Below are 22,568 nucleotides of genomic sequence, written 5' to 3'. Positions count from 1 at the left end.
AGGTGCAAAGAGGACGGCTGGAAGAGCGGTCAGTGAGAAATATCAGTGATGGGAGTCAGAGTCGATGGAGCAGCCGGGGCGCACGCTCAGTGACACGATGACAGATCTCGTGTCCTCCTCACTGAAAGAGGAGCAGGACGCAGCCAGATGGCCGCTGACGCTGCGCGGGGGGAACGAACACAACACAAGTGGAGAGATTCATCTTCCCATGACGACTGTGTTACGTGCTCCGTCTTAATCAAGACAGGAACAAGCGTGCGTGCACATCGGGCCCAAACAGTCATTCAGTCACTGTCGCATTAGGACGAAGAAAGGCGGTTTTATTAGTTCCATGCGTCTGATTCACTCGCTGCACGGCACTGAGTCATTCAATCACGTTAAAGGGGGATGTCACATGGTTTCTCTGCAGCGTACAGACCCGACTCTGCGTCCTGTTCTCCGTGTCTGCGGCTCATCTTGTACAGGATGAGTCTGGAGCTGCTGCTGACTACAGAGGGTTAGACTACGCTCGCGCTGGGGCAAATAAACATTCATTCATCTTCAGCCTCTTGTCCCTGTCGGGGTCGTGGGGGGCTGGAGCCGATCCCAGCTGACATCGGGCGTGAGGCGGGGTCCACCCTGGACAGGACGCCAGTCTATCACAGGACACATAGAGACGAACAGAGACAGACAACCATTCACACCTACGGGTGATTTAGAGTCATCAATGAACCCAACACCTGCACGTCTTTGGACTGTGGGAGGAAACCGGAGAACCCGGAGAAAACCCACGCAGACACGGGGACAACATGCAAACTCCACACAGAAGGGCCCCAGCCGGGGTTCAAACCAGGAACCCTCTTGCTGTGAGGTGACAGTGCTGACCACCACACCACCGTGTCATATAAATAATAAACATATAACTGAGCACATGTTTGGGAAGAACATGCTGCTCGGCCCCGCGGACATCGTAAGTGTTACTCTGTGAGTCTGTGGCAGACACACACTGTTTTGTGGCGACTCAGCAGATAAAAGTGTGTTTGTTGGAGCGGTGCAGCGTTTATGTTTCTGCACTCGTTTCATTTATAATATAATTTTTAATATTTCATGGGTGCACAGTGTGTTTCCAGCAGCACATCTTTAATTCAGCCCCACCTGGTGCAACAACAGCGCAGCTACAAGAAGAGGCACGGCGGCCTCCAGCCACACCTTTCATCACACCACAGCACCCGCGCCTTCCTCCTGCAGACGCGCAGACAGTGGACGGAGTGACCTTCAGTATTAATGAGACACACACACACACACACACACACACACACACACACACACACACACACACACGCACGCACGCTCGGCTCCCGTCAAAGCTGGACGCGGACGCTCACCTTTAGTCCCCGGCACACGGGCTGATGTCAGGGAGTTTATCCGTGTTGAAACATTTCAGTGACCTTTCCCGTCACCTGGGAACAACTCGCGTCACAAACAAACACTTTAAACTCAGCGTAAATATATTTGCCTCAGGAGCAAACTTAATCAACGTCTCCCTCTCTCCCTCCTGCGGCGCTGCATCACACCAGGAGGGGGAACCGGGTTTTTCTGTGACAGCACGTTTGAAACAACCACACGATGTTAAAAAAACAGACGTAGCCTCTCAGGTGAGCTCCGTTCTCTCAACTTGATCCGATCGTCCTCACCTACGGGAGCCGCCATCTTGTCAGACTTTGACCCCGCCTCATTTCTCATATTGTGCTGTATTAACTGCCATATATTATTATAGTTACTGTTACTTTTGTGGTTGATTGCATCTCTGGAAGTCTCTCTCTGTCTGTCTTTGTGTCTTTGTCTCTCTTTCTCTCCAACCCGTGCAGACAGATGGTGGCAAACATGATCAATGATGAGCAGCGGCAACAGCAGCTACGGTACAGCGAGACACACCACGTGACGTGTTCTCACAAAGATGACAAACTATTTGTCGTGCCTGAATGTCAACCAGATTATACTATTCCCATCTCATCTTCAGCCTCTTATTCGGGGTCGGGTCTCGGGGGCAGCAGCTCCAGCAGGGGACCCCAAACTTCCCTTTCCCGGGCCACATTAACCAGCTCTAACTGGGGGATCCTGAGGCGTTCCCAGGCCAGTGTGGAGATCTAATCTCTCCACCTGGTCCTGGGTCTTCCCCGAGGCCTCCTCCCAGCTGGACGTGCCTGGAACCGCTCCCTAGGGAGGCGCCCAGGGTTCATCCTTACCAGATGATCCTGAACCACCTCAACTGGCTCCTTTCAATTCCCAATACCATACATTTATAAAACATCTGTAAGTTCAGGAGCTTCAGACTGTAGCGATGAAGTCCTGGAGCCGAACCACAGACGATGCATAACATGACAACATCACCACAGAACTGACGGGGATTTGCATATATATATATATATATATATATATATTATTATGGCTTTGATTCTCAGTGCTCAAGGCGCTTTACAGAGTCCAGGTTCATTCACTCAGACGCACATGGTAATGGTAAACTACGCGGTCGTCACAGCTGCCCTGGGGCAGACTGACGGAGGCGTGGCAGCCAATCAGCGCCTCCAACCACCTCCTCACACATACAGCAGTCAGACACATTCACACGAGGCAAGGTGGGTGAAGTGTCTCGCCCAAGGACACAGCAACGACCATGACACAAGTAGGACAGGGCAGGGATCGGACCGCAGACCCTTCGGACATTGGCCGACTCGCTCTACCAACTGAGCCACAGTCGCCCCAATTCTCAGCCCAACATTTGAATAAAAGTCCTTTAATTCAGCCACTCGACATCAAGACGTCCTCATGATAAAACCATTAAGTGCTCCGGTATTGAGCCGTGGTCAGGACTGACTTTCCTGTGGAAAACAAACATCATTTTTAAAAGCACAGTGTAGTTTATGTGCGGCCGTTCAGTCACTCACCACTAAAAGTGCAAACAGGATGACTCCGCAGCTCCACGCGTCTGCTTTCCTCCCGTCGTACTTCTCCCCCTGGTTCAGACGGAGACACAGAAATCAGACTCGCATCACAAACGCTTCATTCGCTCTAAGACTCTTTTCCAAACTGTAAACGACTCTGAGCTTCGGCTCTGAGCTGCACTTTATGGAGAAACACACATATACGGATATTCCTGCATTTAAAGCATCTGCCGTTTGTGACGCTGACTGCATGACGGAGGTATTTTGGGGTTGAGTGTTTGAAGTTGTATCAAACCTTTCTTGTCTACTGGACGTTAATAAATCATTTCCTGTGTTTCCCCAAAATCATAGAAACAGAAACTTAATTATAAAAATAGTCTGTCAGGACCGGTCCATCCTGGTTCCTACCCTCACCTTTGGTCATTAAAGCTGGGTCATGACCAAAAGAACGAGATCGCATGTACAAGCGTGTGAAATGTGTTTCCTCAGGAGGGGGTCTGGAGTCTCCCTTAGAGAGAGGGGGAGAAGTTCAGCATCCGTGAGGAACTCGGAGTTGAGCCGCTGCTCCTTTGTGTTGAAAGGAGCCAGTTGAGGTGGTTCAAGATCATCTGGTAAGGATGAACCCTGGGCGCCTCCCTAGGGAGGTGTTCCAGGCACGTCCAGCTGGGAGGAGGCCTCGGGGAAGACCCAGGACCAGGTGGAGAGATTAGATCTCCACACTGGCCTGGGAACGCCTCAGGATCCCCCAGTTAGAGCTGGTTAATGTGGCCCGGGAAAGGGAAGCAGGGTCCCCTGCTAAAGCTGCTGCCCCCGAGACCCGACCCCGGATAAGAGGCTGAAGATGAGATGAGATGAGATGTCTGTCAGGAATAAAACAAACATCTTTGGTTTGCTCAGTTGTCCAAAACAGGAAATCTCATCTCATCTCATCTTCAGCCGCTTATCCGGGGTCGGGTCTCGGGGGCAGCAGCTTTAGCAGGGGACCCCAAACTTCCCTTTCCCGGGCCACATTAACCAGCTCTAACTGGGGGATCCTGAGGCGTTCCCAGGCCAGTGTGGAGATCTAATCTCTCCACCTGGTCCTGGGTCTTCCCCGAGGCCTCCTCCAAACAAAATGGCCAAAGAAATATAAGAAGGATCTTTTAAGTGAGTATAAAAGGTATCCCGAGCCCGCAGAGGGGTAAAGGGGCCAACGACCGGAGGAGCAGTGCAGTGAATGCAGAGATGACGGAGCAGTGATGTAAGAGCCATTCTGCAGAGTGTTTTACTGTATGAAAGAAACAGAGAGAGGGAGAGAGAGAGGGAGCACTTACCCTGATAACCTCTGGGCAGGCGTAGTGCGGAGATCTGTAAAAGAGGCAAAGAGGCGGTTATGCTGGAAAAAGAGGCTTTACACAACACCACACACTCAGAGAGATGAGCAGGTGAATCTCAGCACGGCACGAAGCACTTTACCCCAAAAATCCATGCAGAAAAATAAGACTTTCATTGTCTGACGTAGATTATCACTTTGTTTGCTAAGTGAGTATTACATCACATGAAATGACCTCAATCCAGAGTGGAGTGATGATGCCTCATCCTGTTGGGTAACACACGGCAGCACCCAAAGCGCTGCGACCAGCAACAGAAGAGGGGAAAGTCATATGTTCTTCATTCTGCATTTTCATTCTGAACTGCTTTGGATTTGTGGATCAGTGTCCTCGCACGCCAATGTTTCCATTTATCTTTAAAGTTATTCAATTCAAGATTCAAGATTCAAGAAGCTTTATTTATCCCGAGGGAACACTAACCCTAACCCCTAACCCTTAACCCTAACCCTAACTCCTAACCCTAACCCTAACCCTAACTCCTAACCCTAACCCTTAACCCTAACCCCTATCCCTAACCCTAACCCCTAACCCTTAACCCTAACCCCTATCCCTAACCCTTAACCCTAACCCCTATCCCTAACCCTAACCCCTAACTCTAACCCCTAACCCTAACCCTTAACCCTAACCCTAACCCTTAACCCTAACCCCTATCCCTAACCCTTAACCCTAACCCTAACCCCTATCCCTAACCCTAACCCCTAACCCTAACCCCTAACTCTAACCCCTAACCCTAACCCTAACCCTACAGTCATAAAGTTAACAGGTGCATCTGATTTCCCAGAGAAATCTGAGATCTGTGGCCCGTACGTCTTCTGTATAACCAAGAAGACTAACCCCAACCCTAACCCCTAACCCTAACATGTGTTTAGGGACTGCGATTGCACTGACCCTCACCCCAACGCTAACCGTTGCCTCTAACCCCAATCCTACAGTCCTCAAGTTAACAAGTGCATCTGATTTCCCAGAGAAATCTCAGATCTGTGGCCCGGATGTCTTCTGAATAACTAAGAAGACTAACCCTGACCCTAACCCTAACCCCTAACCCCTAACTCTAACCCTCACCCTAACCCTAACTCTAACCCCTAACTCTAACCCTAACCCCTAACTCTAACCCCTAACCCTAACTCTAACCCCTAACTCTAACCCTAACCCTAACCCCTAACTCTAACCCTAACCCTAACCCCTAACTCTAACCCTAACCCCCTATCCCTAACCCTAACCCTGACCGTAACCCCTAACTCTAACCCCTAACCCCTAACCCTAACCTGTGATTAGAGACTGCGATTGCACTGACCCTCACCCTAACGCTGATCGTTACCTCTAACCCCAACCCTACTGTCCTTAAGTCAACAAGTGCATCTGACTTCCCAAAGAAATCTCAGATCTGTGGCCCGGATGTCTTCTGAATAACCAAGAAGACTAACCCCTAACCCTAACCCTAACCCTCACCCTCACCCTAACCCTAACCCTAACGCAAACCCTAAGCCTAACCTGTGATTAGGGACTGTTATTGCACTGACCCTCACCCCAACGCTAACCGTTACCTCTAACCCCAACCCTACAGTCCTAAAGTTACTGTATCTGATTTCCCAAAGAAATCTCAGATCTGTGGCCCGTACGTCTTCTGAATAACCAAACAATCTGCGCCGCTGCAGAGGGAACCTCATCAAACCAAATGGAGCAGATAGCTTGTGTCATTGAAGCGCGGCTCCCAGAGTAAACACACACTCCATCATCGCCTGCATCGTATTTAATTATGCTAATGTATGTACAAACCAGCGGATCTGCACTACTCAAACACAGCCGTGTCAAAATACACTAACTGCAATCTAATTACACCGCAGCAAATTCTCATCCTTCCTGCTTCCGCCGTCGTCCCCGAGTGACATTTAATGAATTCCATTAATGTCATCTGAAGTGGAAGACTCATAAGGACTTGTTACTGATGCAGTGTTTAGAGGACCCATCAGAGATGATGCATAAAAACAGTCTGACGTATGGGAGACGATCCTGACAGATGCGTTCTTTGCACTGATGTCTGATGTTGTGTCGCATCAGCAGATGCTTTCAAACTACCAACAAGCTCCTCTTTTATTACAGACAGTACGCATTTTGGGTTTTTATGGCATGTAGGTAAAGTAGGAGCTTCACAGGGACCGGATGATGGAAAAACTGAGATGTTGGTACCTTAAGATTCCCACAAACACAGGTTTATTTAGTACAATGCACCATTAAAGGCCTTGAAACATCAGTTTAACTCAGGGCTCCTCTACACGACGGGGCTTTAAGTACAAAGTATTTCAACTGTATTTTTACTATATTTCTCTGCGCCAAGACGGTTAAGTTTTTGCTTCGGTTCGTTTGTTTGTCTGTCCGTCAGCAGGATTACAGGAAAACTACCGGGCCGATTGTTGGACAGCTGTAGCATGAGCCAAAGTAGAACCTGTTCAATTATGGGGACAAAAGGGCCGATCATGGTCCATGCATGTAGCTCCAGACATAGAGACATGGTTAAATCTCTGAAATATATATATATATACATATATATATATATATATATGTATATATGTATATCTATATCTCAGAAGGCTGTGCAGTCATTAGTTATATAAATGAGTGTTTAGTCTAAAAGCCTAAGTGTTATTCAATATTATGACAGCTGAGAGAACAAACCCTGTATCTTTAAGTTTGCAGGCGGCCATTTTGTAGCTACGGCCTGATGGCAGAGGCTGAAATTGGCTGTGTAGTGGGGGGGGGGGTCTATCCTCTAAGATTGACCCGACGAGCCTCTGTAGCTGCCACTGTGTAGGGGTTCAGGGTTCAACTGTGGCTCTCCGATCAGCCTACGAGCCCACCTCACAATGTGGTTCAGGGAGTTTAGGGAATTACCTCATGCATGTCAGAAAATGAGTTACATAAGTAAGTGGGAGCTTGTTGGGTCTGATTGTTTCATACATAACGATATTAACGATTAAAACCTCCACTGTGCTGCATGATTGGAGGTGAACCAGCACCTGCACTGTTTGAGTCACAACAGAGACTCATTGAGTGACTGCAGGCAGAACATTTTGCCAGTAACTGCGTGTTCTTCTTCTTCTCTCTCTTCCTTTGTGCAGCGTTTCTGCGCCGGAGGAGTCGAGCTTTAGCTCTTTCACATGACTGACTCTGTGAAGCGCTGGTCGGCCTGCGGATAGTGAGTTAGCCGTGGTGAGCGGGACACGCCGGACCAGCCGGGATCCTGCAGAGCTTTCAAAAGCCTGCAGCACAAACAAACCAGGACCTCGCGCTGAAAGGTTTCCACTGTTTTCACGAAGCTGGGCTCCGCCGGGTTGTTTCAAAGCTGCAATTTTGATCAAAAAGACTCTGAGAGTGAGAATCTACTCACGAATGATAATGCGGCTCCCCGTCTTGGTACCTTTTTCTTTATTCAATTTATCTCCTTTTGATTTAATGCAACAAATCCTGTTCCTGACATCAAACACGGACGTGGATTTAGGGCGCACTCACACTGTTCCTCCGTGCCGTGCCCCAGCACGTGTCACGGCTAAAGTCTAGTTCCTTTGACCAGTGTGAGTGCAACCGTACCGCGTCTAGGAGCGGCACGCTTGCCGTCCACGGCCCGTTTGAGAGAGGTGGGCTTCCGTAAAGCATGTGTGCACATGTACTAGCACGAGCGACTGTTTTTTTTCACATTACAACTATTAAGGTAGAAAGCCTGGAGAGGGCAGTACGATGAAGGCATTCAAAGGTCTTTTTTAACCACTAATACTGCTGAAAATAACAGCAAACCTCAAAGCAAAGGGCTGCAGGTCGGAGTCGAACCCGAGGACTTTTAGCCTCCATATATAAGGTGCACAAAACACAAAGGTTCAAGTCTCTCCCAAAATACTGGAACTCCTACAACTGTCTCAATTCTCTCAGCATGTGCCTTTAAAGTGTAATTCATGTACAAAATCATCCCAGGGACTTTTCGGCGCTTACATCCATCACATAAGCCGCTGAGACCGTTTTTATTGGTGTAATGAGAAGAGTCCGTACAGAAAACAAAGCAGCAACAGCGTAGTTAGTGAAGCCAGAGTTTATTAAAAGAGTGTTTTAAAGACTTACCTACTGGCCCCTGTACCAGCTCCTCTCATAGTACAGTCCATTACAGTGGAAGGAGCCCATTGGTGCTTTGTTGTGTGTGTAGGGACTCTTCTCATGCTGCTGCAGAGGTTTGCTGTTAATTTCAGCAGCATTAGTGGTTAAAAAAGACGTTTCACCGTGCTGCACCGAGCTAATCAGTGTTAGCCACGTCCGGCTGTTAGCATCTCTCCAGCTTATTTAATGTATGTGCCGAAAAAGACCATTTTGTGCCAGAATTACACTTTAATTGTGGTGATTAAGGAGAGAAAACTTGAATGTGAGGACCTGTGACGTGCTTGTGTTGTGACTCACCCACAGCTGGTCTCCAGCAGACTGTCCCCGACCTGCAGAGACGCCATGCCAAAGTCTGCTATCCTGATGTTGTTCTTCTCGTCTAACAACAAGTTCTCAGGCTTCAAATCTCTGTGGCTGCAGGACGACAGGAGAGGAAACACAGACTTACACTGGGATACTCCACGACTGGGAGATACATGCATGCATGCTTGGGTCTGTTTTGGGTCGGACCAAGTATTTGGACCCTTGATCTCAGACATAAATGTAACAAATGCAAAGCGTCACTTGTCTGTGAAGCCTCTCAGACGCTCAGGTCACATGATCTAGAGGCGGTAGGTCAAAGGGAACTGGACTCGCTTTAGGTTGCTTGAGGGAGTTTCGCTTTTCCTCTGAGAAGCTTCTTCACTCGTGGAACGGTTCTGGAGCTGAAGAGGCTTTTCAGAGGAGAGGCATCGCGTTCGAGTCAAATCCACCATTTAACCCAAAACGAGAGCAGGAAATGAATTAAGAGCTTGACTCTGGCCGTGTATCTACTTGGTCCCCCCTCTTCTGGTTCCTCAAAGCTAAACACTTGATGTCTGAAGCCGGGAGCCAGAGGCAGGACTTCTCTGAAGTGCTGCTGCTCTTAGACACGCAGAACTGAAGACGCTCTCATTGGTGAAAAGACACCGAGAGCAGATGGAGCCTCTGAAGTCGCCCCCGGCTGCAGCTGATCAGGGAAGAGGCTGAAGAGAAGGCAGGCTGTCAAGAGTCGCTTCTGTCAGTCCCTCCTCTCTTCCTTTTGTGTGAGTCTCCCTCTGTCCGTCTTTCTCTGCATGTGTCTCCCTCTGTCTGTCTTCCCCTGCATGTGTCTCCCTCTGTCTGTCTTCCCCTGCATGTGTCTCCCTCTGTCCGTCTTTCCCTGCTTGTGTCTCCCTCTGTCCGTCTTTCCCTGCATGTGTCTCCCTCTGTCCGTCTTTCCCTGCATGTGTCTCCCTCTGTCCGTCTTTCCCTGCATGTGTCTCCCCTCTGTCCGTCTTTCCCTGCATGTGTCTCCTCTGTCTGTTGTTCCCTGCATGTGTCTCCCTCTGTCCGTCTTTCCCTGCATGTGTCTCCCTCTGTCCGTCTTTCTCTGCATGTGTCTCCCTCTGTCCGTCTTTCTCTGCATGTGTCTCCCCTCTGTCCGTCTTTCCCTGCATGTGTCTCCCTCTGTCCGTCTTTCCCTGCATGTCTCTCCTCTGTCTGTTGTCCCCTGCATGTGTCTCCCTCTGTCCATCTTTCCCTGCTTGTGTCTCCCTCTGTCCGTCTTTCCCTGCATGTGTCTCCCCTCTGTCCGTCTTTCCCTGCATGTGTCTCCCTCTGTCTGTCTTTCCCTGTATGTGTCTCCCTCTGTCTGTTGTTCCCTGCACGTGTCTCCCTCTGTCTGTCTTTCCCTGCATGTGTCTCCCTCTGTCCGTCTTTCCCTGCATGTGTCTCCCTCTGTCTGTCTTTCCCTGCATGTGTCTCCCCCTGTCCGTCGTTCCCTGCATGTGTGTAATTCTGTCCGTCTTTCCCTGCATGTGTCTCCCTCTGTCTGTTGTTCCCTGCATGTGTCTCCCTCTGTCCGTTGTTCCCCGCATGTGTCTCCCTCTGTCCGTCTTTCCCTGCATGTGTCTAATTCTGTCCGTCTTTCCCTGCATGTGTCTCCCTCTGTCTGTCTTTCCCTGCATGTGTCTCCCTCTGTCCGTCGTTCCCTGCATGTGTCTAATTCTGTCCGTCTTTCCCTGCATGTGTCTCCCTCTGTCTGTCGTTCCCTGCATGTGTCTCCCTCTGTCCGTCTTTCCCTGCATGTGTCTCCCTCTGTCCGTCTTTCCCTGCATGTGTCTCCCTCTGTCCGTCTTTCCCTGCATGTGTCTCCCTCTGTCCGTCTTTCCCTGCATGTGTCTCCCTCTGTCCGTCTTTCCCTGCATGTGTCTCCCTCTCTCCGTCTTTCCCTGCATGTGTCTCCCTCTGTCCGTCTTTCCCTGCATGTGTCTCCCTCTGTCTGTCTTTCCCCGCATGTGTCTCCCTCTGTCCGTCTTTCCCCGCATGTGTCTCCCTCTGTCCGTCTTTCCCCGCATGTGTCTCCCTCTGTCCGTCTTTCCCTGCATGTGTCTCCCTCTGTCCGTCTTTCCCTGCATGTGTCTCCCCTCTGTCTGTCTTTCCCTGCATGTGTCTCCCTCTGTCCGTCTTTCCCTGCATGTGTCTCCCCTCTGTCTGTCTTTCCCTGCATGTGTCTCCCTCTGTCTGTCTTTCCCTGCATGTGTCTCCCTCTGTCTGTCTTTCCCTGCATGTGTCTCCCTCTGTCTGTTGTTCCCTGCATGTGTCTCCCTCTGTCTGTCTTTCCCTGCATGTGTCTCCCTCTGTCTGTCTTTCCCTGCATGTGTCTCCCTCTGTCTGTTGTTCCCTGCATGTGTCTCCCCTCTGTCTGTCTTTCCCCGCATGTGTCTCCCTCTGTCTGTCTTTCCCTGCATGTGTCTCCCTCTGTCTGTCTTTCCCTGCATGTGTCTCCCTCTGTCTGTTGTTCCCTGCATGTGTCTCCCTCTGTCCGTCTTTCCCTGCATGTGTCTCCCTCTGTCTGTCTTTCCCTGCATGTGTCTCCCTCTGTCCGTCTTTCCCTGCATGTGTCTCCTCTGTCCGTCTTTCCCTGCATGTGTCTCCCTCTGTCTGTCTTTCCCTGCATGTGTCTCCCTCTGTCCGTCTTTCCCTGCATGTGTCTCCCTCTGTCTGTTGTTCCCTGCATGTGTCTCCCTCTGTCCGTCTTTCCCTGCATGTGTCTCCCTCTGTCCGTCTTTCCCTGCATGTGTCTCCCTCTGTCCGTCTTTCCCTGCATGTGTCTCCCTCTGTCCTTTTTTCCCTGCATGTGTCTCCCTCTGTCCGTCTTTCCCTGCATGTGTCTCCCTCTGTCCGTCTTTCCCTGCATGTGTCTCCCTCTGTCTGTCTTTCCTGCATGTGTCTCTCTCCTTCTGTCTTTCCCTGCATGTGTCTCCCTCTGTCCGTCTTTCCCTGCATGTGTCTCCCTCTGTCTGTCTTTCCCTGCATGTGTCTCCCTCTGTCCGTCTTTCCCTGCATGTGTCTCCCTCTGTCCGTCTTTCCCTGCATGTGTCTCCCTCTGTCCGTCTTTCCCTGCATGTGTCTCCCTCTGTCTGTCTTTCCCTGCATGTGTCTCCCTCTGTCCGTCTTTCCCTGCATGTGTCTCCTCTGTCCGTCTTTCCCTGCATGTGTCTCCTCTGTCCGTCTTTCCCTGCATGTGTCTCCCTCTGTCCGTCTTTCCCTGCATGTGTCTCCCTCTGTCTGTTGTTCCCTGCATGTGTCTCCCTCTGTCCGTCTTTCCCTGCATGTGTCTCCTCTGTCCGTCTTTCCCTGCATGTGTCTCCTTCTGTCTGTCTTTCCCTGCATGTGTCTCCCTCTGTCTGTCTTTCCCTGCATGTGTCTCCCTCTGTCTGTCTTTCCCTGCATGTGTCTCCCTCTGTCCGTCTTTCCCTGCATGTGTCTCCTCTGTATGTCTTTCCCTGCATGTGTCTCCCTCTGTCTGTTGTTCCCTGCATGTGTCTCCCTCTGTCCGTCTTTCCCCGCATGTGTCTCCCTCTATCCGTCTTTCCCTGCATGTGTCTCCCTCTGTCTGTCTTTCCCTGCATGTGTCTCCCTCTGTCTGTCTTTCCCTGCATTTGTCTCCCTCTGTCTGTCTTTCCCTGCATGTGTCTCCCTCTGTATGTCTTTCCCTGCATTTGTCTCCCTCTGTCTGTCTTTCCCTGCATGTGTCTCCTTCTGTCCGTCTTTCCCTGCATGTGTCTCCCTCTGTCCGTCTTCCCCTGCATTTGTCTCCCTCTATCCGTCTTTCCCTGCATGTGTCTCCCTCTGTATGTCTTTCCCTGCATTTGTCTCCCTCTGTCTGTCTTTCCCTGCATGTGTCTCCTTCTGTCCGTCTTTCCCTGCATGTGTCTCCCTCTGTCCGTCTTCCCCTGCATTTGTCTCCCTCTATCCGTCTTTCCCTGCATGTGTCTCCCTCTGTATGTCTTTCCCTGCATTTGTCTCCCTCTGTATGTCTTTCCCTGCATTTGTCTCCCTCTGTCTGTCTTTCCCTGCATGTGTCTCCTTCTGTCCGTCTTCCCCTGCATTTGTCTCCCTCTATCCGTCTTTCCCTGCATGTGTCTCCCTCTGTCTGTCTTTCCCTGCATGTGTCTCCCTCTGTCCGTCTTTCCCTGCATGTGTCTCCCTCTGTCCGTCTTTCTTCGCATGTGTCTCCCTCTGTCCGTCTTTCCCTTCATGTGTCTCCCTCCGTCCGTCTTTCCCTGCATGTGTCTCCCTCTGTCCGTCTTTCCCTGCATGTGTCTCCCTCTGTCCGTCTTTCCCTGCATGTGTCTCCCTCTGTATGTCTTTCCCTGCATGTGTCTCCCTCCGTCCGTCTTTCCCTGCATGTGTCTCCCTCTGTCCGTCTTTCCCTGCATGTGTCTCCCTCTGTCCGTCTTTCCCTGCATGTGTCTCCCTCTGTCCGTCTTTCCCTGCATGTGTCTCCCTCTGTATGTCGTTCCCTGCATGTGTCTCCCTCTGTCCGTCTTTCCCTGCATGTGTCTCCCTCTGTCCGTCTTTCCCTGCATGTGTCTCCCTCTGTCTGTCTTTCCCTACATGTGTCTCCCTCTGTCTGTCTTTCCCTGCATGTGTCTCCCTCTGTCTGTCTTTCCCTGCATGTGTCTCCCTCGTCCATCTTTCCCTGCATGTGTCTCCCTCTGTCTGTTGTTCCCTGCATGTGTCTCCCTCTGTCCGTCTTTCCCTGCATGTGTCTCCCTCTGTCCGTCTTTCCCTGCATGTGTCTCCCTCTGTCTGTCTTTCCCTGCATGTGTCTCCCTCTGTCTGTCTTTCCCTGCATGTGTCTCCCTCGTCCATCTTTCCCTGCATGTGTCTCCCTCTGTCTGTTGTTCCCTGCATGTGTCTCCCTCTGTCTGTCTTTCCCTGCATGTGTCTCCCTCTGTCCAACCTCCCCTGCATGTGTCTCCCTCTGTCTGTCTTTCCCCGCATGTGTCTCCCCTCTGTCCGTCTTTCCCTGCATGTGTCTCCCTCTGTCTGTCTTTCCCTGCATGTGTCTCCCTCTGTCCATCTTTCCCTGCATGTGTCTCCCTCTGTCTGTCTTTCCCTGCATGTGTCTCCCTCTGTCCGTCTTTCCCTGCATGTGTCTCCCTCTGTCCGTCTTTCCCTGCATGTGCCTCCCTCTGTCCGTCTTTCCCTGCATGTGTCTCCCTCTGTCCATCTTTCCCTGCATGTGTCTCCCTCTGTCCGTCTTTCCCTGCATGTGTCTCCCTCTGTCCGTCTTTCCCTGCATGTGTCTCCCTCTGTCCGTCTTTCCCTGCATGTGTCTCCCTCTGTCCGTCTTTCCCCGCATGTGTCTCCCTCTGTCCGTCTTTCCCTGCATGTGTCTCCCTCTGTCCGTCTTTCCCTGCATGTGTCTCCCTCTGTCCGTCTTTCCCTGCATGTGTCTCCCTCTGTCTGTCTTTCCCTGCATGTGTCTCCTGAAGCCGACCTCCTGACTGAAACATTATCAGCGTATCAGAGATCTGCCCCCTGATCTGAGTGTGAAGCTAACCAACCATATGGAGTGGCTGTGGCAGAAGTCCAGGGCCGAGATGATCTGTCGGAAGAACTTTCTGGCCTCTTTGGGCGTTAGCCGGCCCTTCTTCACCAGGTAGTCAAACAGCTCGCCCCCCGACACGTGCTCCAACACCAGGTACCTGCAAAAGAAGATGGGGAAACACAGCAGTCAGGGAAAGAAGGACTCGAGAACCTTTGAGAAGCTTTTTTCAGACCCTTTCCAAACGTTTTCAAGGGCGCCCTCCCACTGTTCCTCCGTCCCGTGCCCCGTGCTTTAGGGTCCTTGTCCCCCCCCTCCAGGCCCGTTTGTACTCACACTACCTGGGCCTCGGAGAATGCTTCTTGCTGCCTATACGTCATCACGCCGTAACACGTCACACGCATTGATGACGTCATGGCGATGCGTGGCTTTGTTTCCAGATCTTTCCGTAGACCTCGGAGTTTTTGTGCGTCTTGTCGACTGTTTTTGAATCTTTTTATCGACCAAATCTGCAGTAAACACTCCACCTCCGCATCACACCAACGTGAACCTTTCACCGCCATTGTTTGAAATGTCCTCGCATGGTCCCTCCTTCTTAAGGCCTTATATTAAAATATGAAAAGACAGTCGACAAGACGCACAAAAACTCTGAGGTCTACGGAAAGATCTGGAAACAAAGCCACGCATCGCCATGATGTCATCAATGCGTGTGACGTGTTACGGCGTGATGACGTATAGGCAGCAAGAAGCATTCTCCGAGGCCCAGGTAGTGTGAGTACAAACGGGCCTGGAGGGGGGGGACAAGGACCCTAAAGCACGGGGCACGGGACGGACGCACAGTGGGAGGGCGCCCTTATCTGAACCGCTGCTGTCAGATAAGTGCAGAGGAATAAAAAGAGAAACGTAGAGAGTCTCCTAAAGGGGAAAACTCCAGTGAGGTAGGAGGACGTAAAACCTGGACGCCCAAATCTCCTCAGAATGAAAAAGGGCATTAAGGAAACAACTGAGTCGTAAAGCACGGGGGTGTTTGGCGACGTCGTGCCGAAGTTACCACCGCACACTGATGCTTAGTGTAAATCCTGTGTAAATCCCCGGCCGACCCGTGTCGGTTCGTGTGTCTCGCTTTCAAATGTTTTATCTCTCGTGTTCATTCGTCTCGTCCCTGATCCTGGCTGTGCGTGGAGGGAGCCGCTCCTCCTGCAGCCCGCCGTCCCCGCGGACTGATTTACGAGCAGATTAAGGGATCTGCTCGAGCGTTTACCTGCCAGAGCTGTTTAAATTAGAAACGTGTTGCCGTGTGATTTGCGAGGGGGAAAACATTTTTTTCCCCAACTGCAAACTGTTTGCGTCCGTGATGACCATCCGTCCCTGTCCTCGCAGCATTAAGAAAACAAACTCCCGCTCCGTTCGACAGCGGTGCCTTTATCAATTATTGAACAGCGCATTAAGCCGTGCCACTGGAGCACGGCGGCCACATGCAGCAGATTAATGTATACAATAAAACACGGGTATACATTAAAGCTACATGCTCGCAGGAGGAGGGTCGGAGCGAGGGGGGCCGATAAAACATGTCATGCTTTAATAAAACCCCCGCTGCACGGAGACGAGGTGCGCCAGTACACGTGAAAGTTTCATTTAGACATTATTTTCATTTTGAAATTCAGAGTTACCTCCTCTCAGGTAAAAGGACGTCTGTACCGTATTACTAACATGTCTGACTAGAAGAAACTCTAAATTTCAAAATGGAAACACAATCGATCTGTCATTTTCATATCTTTAAGACTCGTTGTTTGTAAGCTCTTAGGGCAAAACTGTCACACAGTCCTTCCGCACCGGGCCACAACAGGTTTTTTGGCTAAAGCCTGGTGCGTTTGAGCAGTGTGAGTGCAACCCCTCCGCGCATAACTGCGAACAGCTGACCGTCCACGGCCCGTTTGGGAGAGGTGGGCTTTAGTAAAGCACGTTTGCACATGTACGAGCACGAGCGTGCGCACGTGTACGAACACGAGGCCTACGGCGGTTCTGAGGTCATTTCCTGTGCGCCTGTTGGGACATAGAAAAAAGAAGGAGGGACCATGCGCGGACATTTCAAACAATGGCGGTGAAAGGTTCACGTTGGTGTGATGCGGAGGTGGAGATTTGGTCGTTTTCATAACATTTGATGTGCATTTTACTCATAAATTATTCTTTAATTATCTTAAAGTGTAATTCAGGCGCAAAATCATCCCATGGTCTTTTTGGCACTTAGAAATAAACGACATAAAATAAACCATCAAGACAGTTTTTATTTGTAACAACTATTAACGTAGAAATCCAGGAGAGTCGCTAACAGCCGGACGTGGCTAACAGTGATTAGCTCGGGGCAGCACGGTGAAGGCATTCAAAGGTCTTTTTTAACCACTAATGCTGCTGAAAATAACAGCAAACCTCTGCAGCAGCATGAGAAGAGTCCCTACACACACAACAAAGCACCAATGGGCTCCTTCCACTGTAATGGACTTTACTATGAGAGGAGCTGGTACAGGGGCCAGTAGGTAAGTCTTTAAAACCCTCTTTTAATAAACTCTGGCTTCACTAACTACGCTGATGATGCTTTGTTGTGTGTGTAGGGACTCTTCTCATGCTGCTGCAGAGGTTTGCTGTTATTTTCAGCAGCATTAGTGGTTAAAAAAGACCTTTGAATGCCTTCACCGTGCTGCCCCGAGCTAATCACTGTTAGCCACGTTCTTCTCATGCTGCTGCAGAGGTTTGGTGACGACGTACGTTTGTGTTCAGTAGCAAAGCAGGAAGTTATACGATGTTCTTCTTCTACCACTTTTACAGACACGTCTAGTGAGTCACCAGTGATGCTTGAGATGTAAATCTTACTTAAAGCTCTGAACACTAAATATATAAGTATCCAACTCCTTTCCTGTGTTTGAAACCTGTGTCTTTTAAAGATCATTATCTTGAGTGTTGCTGCTGCAGCTGCTCTCAGAGTGAAGGGACTTACAGGTACTTCTTGTTTTCATAGACGTCGTGCAGCTTTAAAACGTGGGGGTGCTCGATGAGCTTCAGGATGGCGATCTCCCGCTCCACCTGCAGGAGACGAACACAGGAAACAGAGAAGGAGTTACACAAGAGACACGCACACACACACACACACACACACACACACACACACACGCACACACACACACACACACACACACACACACACACACACGTTTAACCTCTGGACTTACACAGGAGACATGAAGGAGCTCAAACCTGGAAACACTCAGTCCTCCTCAGACTCAAACCACAGGCCTGTTTCAGTAACACGCACACACGCACGCACGCACGCACGCACGCACGCACGCACGCACGCACGCACAAACACGCACGCACGCACGCACACGCACACACACACACAAACATAACATTAATCTCATGAGGCAGCTGTAAGAAGGTTTCACACTCATGGTGTTCGATGCTCGCTGAAACAAAAACTCAAACGTTTAACCTCTGGACTAAAGCTCGATGGTGTATTTCATGTGAAGACACTTCTGCTGTAACACACTCGTGCCTCAATTATCATAATGTGAATATGACAATATATATATACTGTATAGACAGACATACAGACACACACACACACAAGCACCAAATGTGGATTATCCACCACTAAAAATAGTCCCCAACAAATACACTCATATATGTATATACGGTCTATGGCACATGAAGACAAGTGAAAATAGTTTGACTCCAGTGTGACTTTAATAAATAAAAGCTTCTGAGTATTTTCTCATTTTCCTGTTCTGTAAAAGACAAAAACATCATAAAAAAACATCATATGGATTTAAAAGATTCATGAACACAACATATTGACAAAGCTGTTGATATTCTGTATTTTTCCTTTTTGTCGACAAATCACATGAAATAAGAAAACGACTATGTTCCTTCATCACCATGCATGCATGCACGCACACGCACGCACACACGCACACGCACGCAGGCACTTACGCGCCCACGCGCACAAGAAGAAGAAGCAACGGGAAATTCGTGTATTTTTTAGATTTGGTTCCAAAGAGAAGAAGTTAGACCTTAGTTTAAAAACATTAAATCAACTCTAAACTTCACACCATCATTTAGATTTGGAGTTAAACAGGAAGTTTGATAGAGTTTAGAGAAAAACGGTCGTCTGCAGACTCAGATGTTTTCTCTGTGAGAAAACGTCTCCACAAACACGATGACGGAGGTTTGGTTCCCAGTTGATGACGTTTGTATTATGCGTCAACCAACAGCGGAGGAAAGTAAACCTCAGATGGTGAAAAGTAAAGATCGGCATCGAAAGTGTCTCGCACTCACTCGACCGAGGAGATCCTCGCCGTGCTTTAGCGTGATTGTCCCCCCTCCCTTTGCTCAGGCCCATTTGCACTCACATTACAGCACCCCATGAGAAGAGGCTTCTCCTCCTCCTCCTCAGTCTATCGCTCTTCTCTGCGGCACTCGTACTTTTGACCACGTCCTCTCTCTATAACCTCCTCACCCACGGGTTCACCTGGATACATTTCGATTTTTCTGAAAGAAATCCATAAAACTCTGCACCTTTTGCTGTTTATCAGGCGGCTCAACCCCAAACACAACTGAAACATCGTTCACAGTAGCAGCTGGTCTCAGGTCAGTGGAAACTGTAAGACGGTACGTTACAGCTCGCGACATTGGTCCTCCTGGTCAAAGTCCTGTATTTTGGACCCTCCTCCATACGTGGATGTTGGCGCTCTGATGCTACGTCACTTGATTTCCTTCTTTGCTCTGCAGCGCGTTACTTGTCGTAGGTGTATGTAGGAACAGTGAAGACAGCCTGAATACGTATTATCGCGCTGCATTGATGCAGTGAAACGTCCGTTCAGTCTGACCGTGCGGCTCTCAGTAAGACACAGATGTTTCATGTCGGAGGCTGAGGGATTGTCGGCACCTGTAAATTAAATCCGTCCCTTGAGGCCGTTCAATGAGCCACACATCGATGTTAGTTTGTTGGAAATGTCAGAGCAGTTTTACATGTTTCTGTTGAGAGAATCAATGAGGGAGAGGATCTATATCACAGGTAATCAAACTAATCCTCTGCTGACGCGTCCTATCGATGTCCGGCTCATCACTGCGGGGCTTTAACCCTCCTGTTGTCTTCAGGTCAAAATGACCCGCCACTGTGTTAAAAAAAATAAAAAAAATCCCCTAAACGATATTTTTTAAACTTGAAATGTTATGACTTTTCCTAGATCGGCACCCACAGTAGAAAAAGTGAAATGTTGCTTTTGTTCACATTTCCATGTGAGCTGTACAGAAAAAGGTACAAAGGTCGTCCTGGGGTCAAAAAGACCCGGGAGGCACAAAGAGTTGAAATCAAGGTCACAGAGTTATTTACAAACCACTGAATGTTTCAGTGTTTAGTTGTTTTAATCAGTCGCAGACGCAACAAGACAGATCATGGGGTCTTCTCGCGGACTGCTGTGCCTTTGATCAGTCTCAGATCAATGAGGAGCAGACGTGAACGAGACAGTAGCAGACGTGAACGACACACAGGTGTTATCGCAGACTGCAGAGATGATAAAGGTGCTGCAGACGACAGGGCCCTGAACTCTGTCTGTGCTGAAGCCGTGAGTGTGCGTTACAACGCTGAAGAGGCTCTAGAGCGAGACGACTGTGATTCAGAAGAGGAAGTGGAGGATGTATCAGAAGAAGAAGATGGGGAGGAATACGACCCAGAGCATGATGAATGCTTATATTAGGGGTTTAGTGAAGACGGGTCATTTTGACCCGGAGGACACAGGGTGTATACAGAAAATGAGGACAACAGGAGGGTTAAGCCGCGAAACACCCAAACGCCATCCGTTATCTGTCAATCACCGCTCTCTGATTGCTCATTTCGTCCTCGCGCCTCTCAGAGCGTCGGAGACCTCCTCCGGTGTCCCCGCTCGGGGCCGATGTGACAGGTCTGAGCGGACAGGCGCCGGACAGAAGACGCCACAAAATGAGATTTCATTCCCATCAAAGCCGCACGTCTTCAAAGGTCTGTCACGGCGAGCGACGGTGGCTGGCGGGAAATAAATAGAACTCGCTTTAATCTTCGGCCCGTCGCACTTTCTCATCGTTGCGCCTTAAACTGAAGAGGAAGAAGAGCAGACGAAGGCAGGATAACCTCATTTTATACAATAATACTGATACACAGCTTCAAAATGAGCCTGGAGCATTAGCTGAGGTTATTTTCACACTGATTAATTGATTGATTATTATATTTTGGGTCATGTTACATTTCATTTCATTGAATATAAAGTTATTTTAAAGCTCTGTCTTACACAAATTGGCTCGACACCTTTCCTAAAACACTACTCAAAGGAAATCAAAGTGAATGGAGGCCATTTTGGAAAAATGATGGACGAAAGAGCGTGAGTTTGGCCGGAGAATCGGAGCAGCGGGGGCGGAGCTGCAGTCGCTCTACCGCACCGTTGTGATGAACAGAGAGCTGAGGAAGGCAAAGCTCTGGATCTACCGCTCAGTCCTGGTTCCTACCCTCACCTGTGATCATGAAAGCTGGGTCAGGACCCAAAGAACCAGGTCCAGGTCCAAGCGTGTGAAATGTGTTTCCTCAGGAGGGGGTCTGGAGTCTCCCTTAGAGAGAGGGGGAGAAGTTCAGCATCCGTGAGGAACTCGGAGTAGAGCCGCTGCTCCTTTGCGTTGAAAGGAGCCAGTTGAGGTGGTTCAGGATCATCTGGTAAGGATGAACCCTGGGCGCCTCCCTAGGGAGGTGTTCCAGGCACGTCCAGCTGGGAGGAGGCCTCGGGGAAGACCCAGGACCAGGTGGAGAGATTAGATCTCCACACTGGCCTGGGAACGCCTCAGGATCCCCAGTTAGAGCTGGTTAATGTGGCCCGGGAAAGGGAAGTTTGGGGTCCCCTGCTGGAGCTGCTGCCCCCGAGACCCGACCCTGGATAAGAGGCTGAAGATGAGATGATTGTGACTCTCTTTCTATGTTCTCTCTTGTTTCAAACCTTTTTAAAATAAAAGGTAAAATTAAACTTTACGTTGTCAGGTGATGCACCGTCACATAACGTCTGGGACGGATGCAGGTGAAGCTCATCCTCCTGCCATCACGTCTAATTACTCTCGTTTTCATCTCCGCACATCACTGAGACACAATCCCACGCACACGGTGAAGCACGGCGGAGGCTAATGAAACACATGTACAGGGTAAACAGTCATCTGGCCCCCTGTGTGAGGCGGTGACGTTGGCGTTATTAGCTCCATTACGACCCATATGGCTTTTTAATGTGGGGTAATAAAGTGTGAGGAGAGGAGGCCGGGGGGGGGGGGGGGGGGGGGGGTAACGTACGTCGCGGGTCCACAGCTGGAGTACAGCACGTGAAATAAGCGAAGGCTCACCTCCGTTCAGGTCTCAAGGAGACGCTCTTACCCTCCTGGATGAACTCGCAGCTCTTTAATTCTCACCTGCTCGGGCTGCACGTGTCGTCTGGGTTACTGTGATCTCCTCTGAATCCTGTCTCGTCCTGTATCACCGTTCACCGCTCACCTCAATTATCTCAGGCTCATCCTCTGTGCTGAGTGGCATTAGCAGCCGTGTTTCCAGCTGTGCTCGCCGTCATTAAAGAGGCATTAACAGCTTTTATCACGTTAAGTCATGAATTATGCAAAAGAAGTGAGCGCTTTGAATCTGGGAGACTTCTTACATCGATATAAGGCAATCGTTGATAATAACATGTTAATGTATTGGAGCTATATCAGATTCATGCTCAGTGTCTGAGTGTCTACAATGAATGGTTTCTCATGGTGAGCGTCCAGAGGCAGTGCAGTGAGTCCTTTATGAAGCGGGACATAAGGTCAGGGCTGGAGGTCGCCGCCCTTTACAATTATTTATTGGCATAGTTTTGTTTTTGTTGTAAATGTTATGATTCTTTGGAACATGTGAAGCAGTTTGTGTCGCATGAATTGTACTAAAGTTCATTGTTATCACTATTAAAGGTCAGCGGTGTCGAGACAGTTTACATTTATTTAAACGGTGCAAAAGCATGTGTTAAAGTTCAATTCAGGTTTAATTGACTTTGCCTGAAGACAAAGGTCCCTGCAAAACAGGCTCTGGATGCAGATCTGAGTCCCTGCAAAACAGTCTCTGGATGCAGGTCTGAGTCCCTGCAAAACAGGCTCTGGATGCAGGTCTGAGTCCCTGCAAAACAGTCTCTGGATGCAGGTCTGTGTCCCTGCAAAACAGTCTCTGGATGCAGGTCTGTGTCCCTGCAAAACAGGCTCTGGATGCAGGTCTGA

General features: G+C 49.7%; 1 protein-coding gene across 2 annotated transcripts in view; it reads right to left on the bottom strand.

Annotated features, from left to right (window-relative positions):
• Positions 1-22,568, bottom strand: part of LOC310950790 (serine/threonine-protein kinase BRSK2-like) — a gene marked incomplete at both ends in the record, with an annotated part of 149,547 nt that overhangs the window by 38,594 nt on the left and 88,385 nt on the right. For both annotated transcript variants that reach the window (XM_083918783.1, XM_083918784.1), the window contains 5 exons: positions 2,925-2,993; positions 4,235-4,268; positions 8,729-8,845; positions 14,290-14,430; positions 17,263-17,348. In XM_083918783.1, coding sequence (XP_083774909.1) covers positions 2,925-2,993; positions 4,235-4,268; positions 8,729-8,845; positions 14,290-14,430; positions 17,263-17,348 — 447 coding nt within the window. The remainder of the gene's footprint in view (positions 1-2,924; positions 2,994-4,234; positions 4,269-8,728; positions 8,846-14,289; positions 14,431-17,262; positions 17,349-22,568) is intronic.

Source organism: Echiichthys vipera, assembly GCF_963691815.1.
Source record: "Echiichthys vipera genome assembly, chromosome: 1".
Lineage (NCBI taxonomy): Eukaryota > Metazoa > Chordata > Actinopteri > Perciformes > Trachinidae > Echiichthys > Echiichthys vipera.
This window is presented reverse-complemented; position numbering and strand designations above follow the sequence as displayed.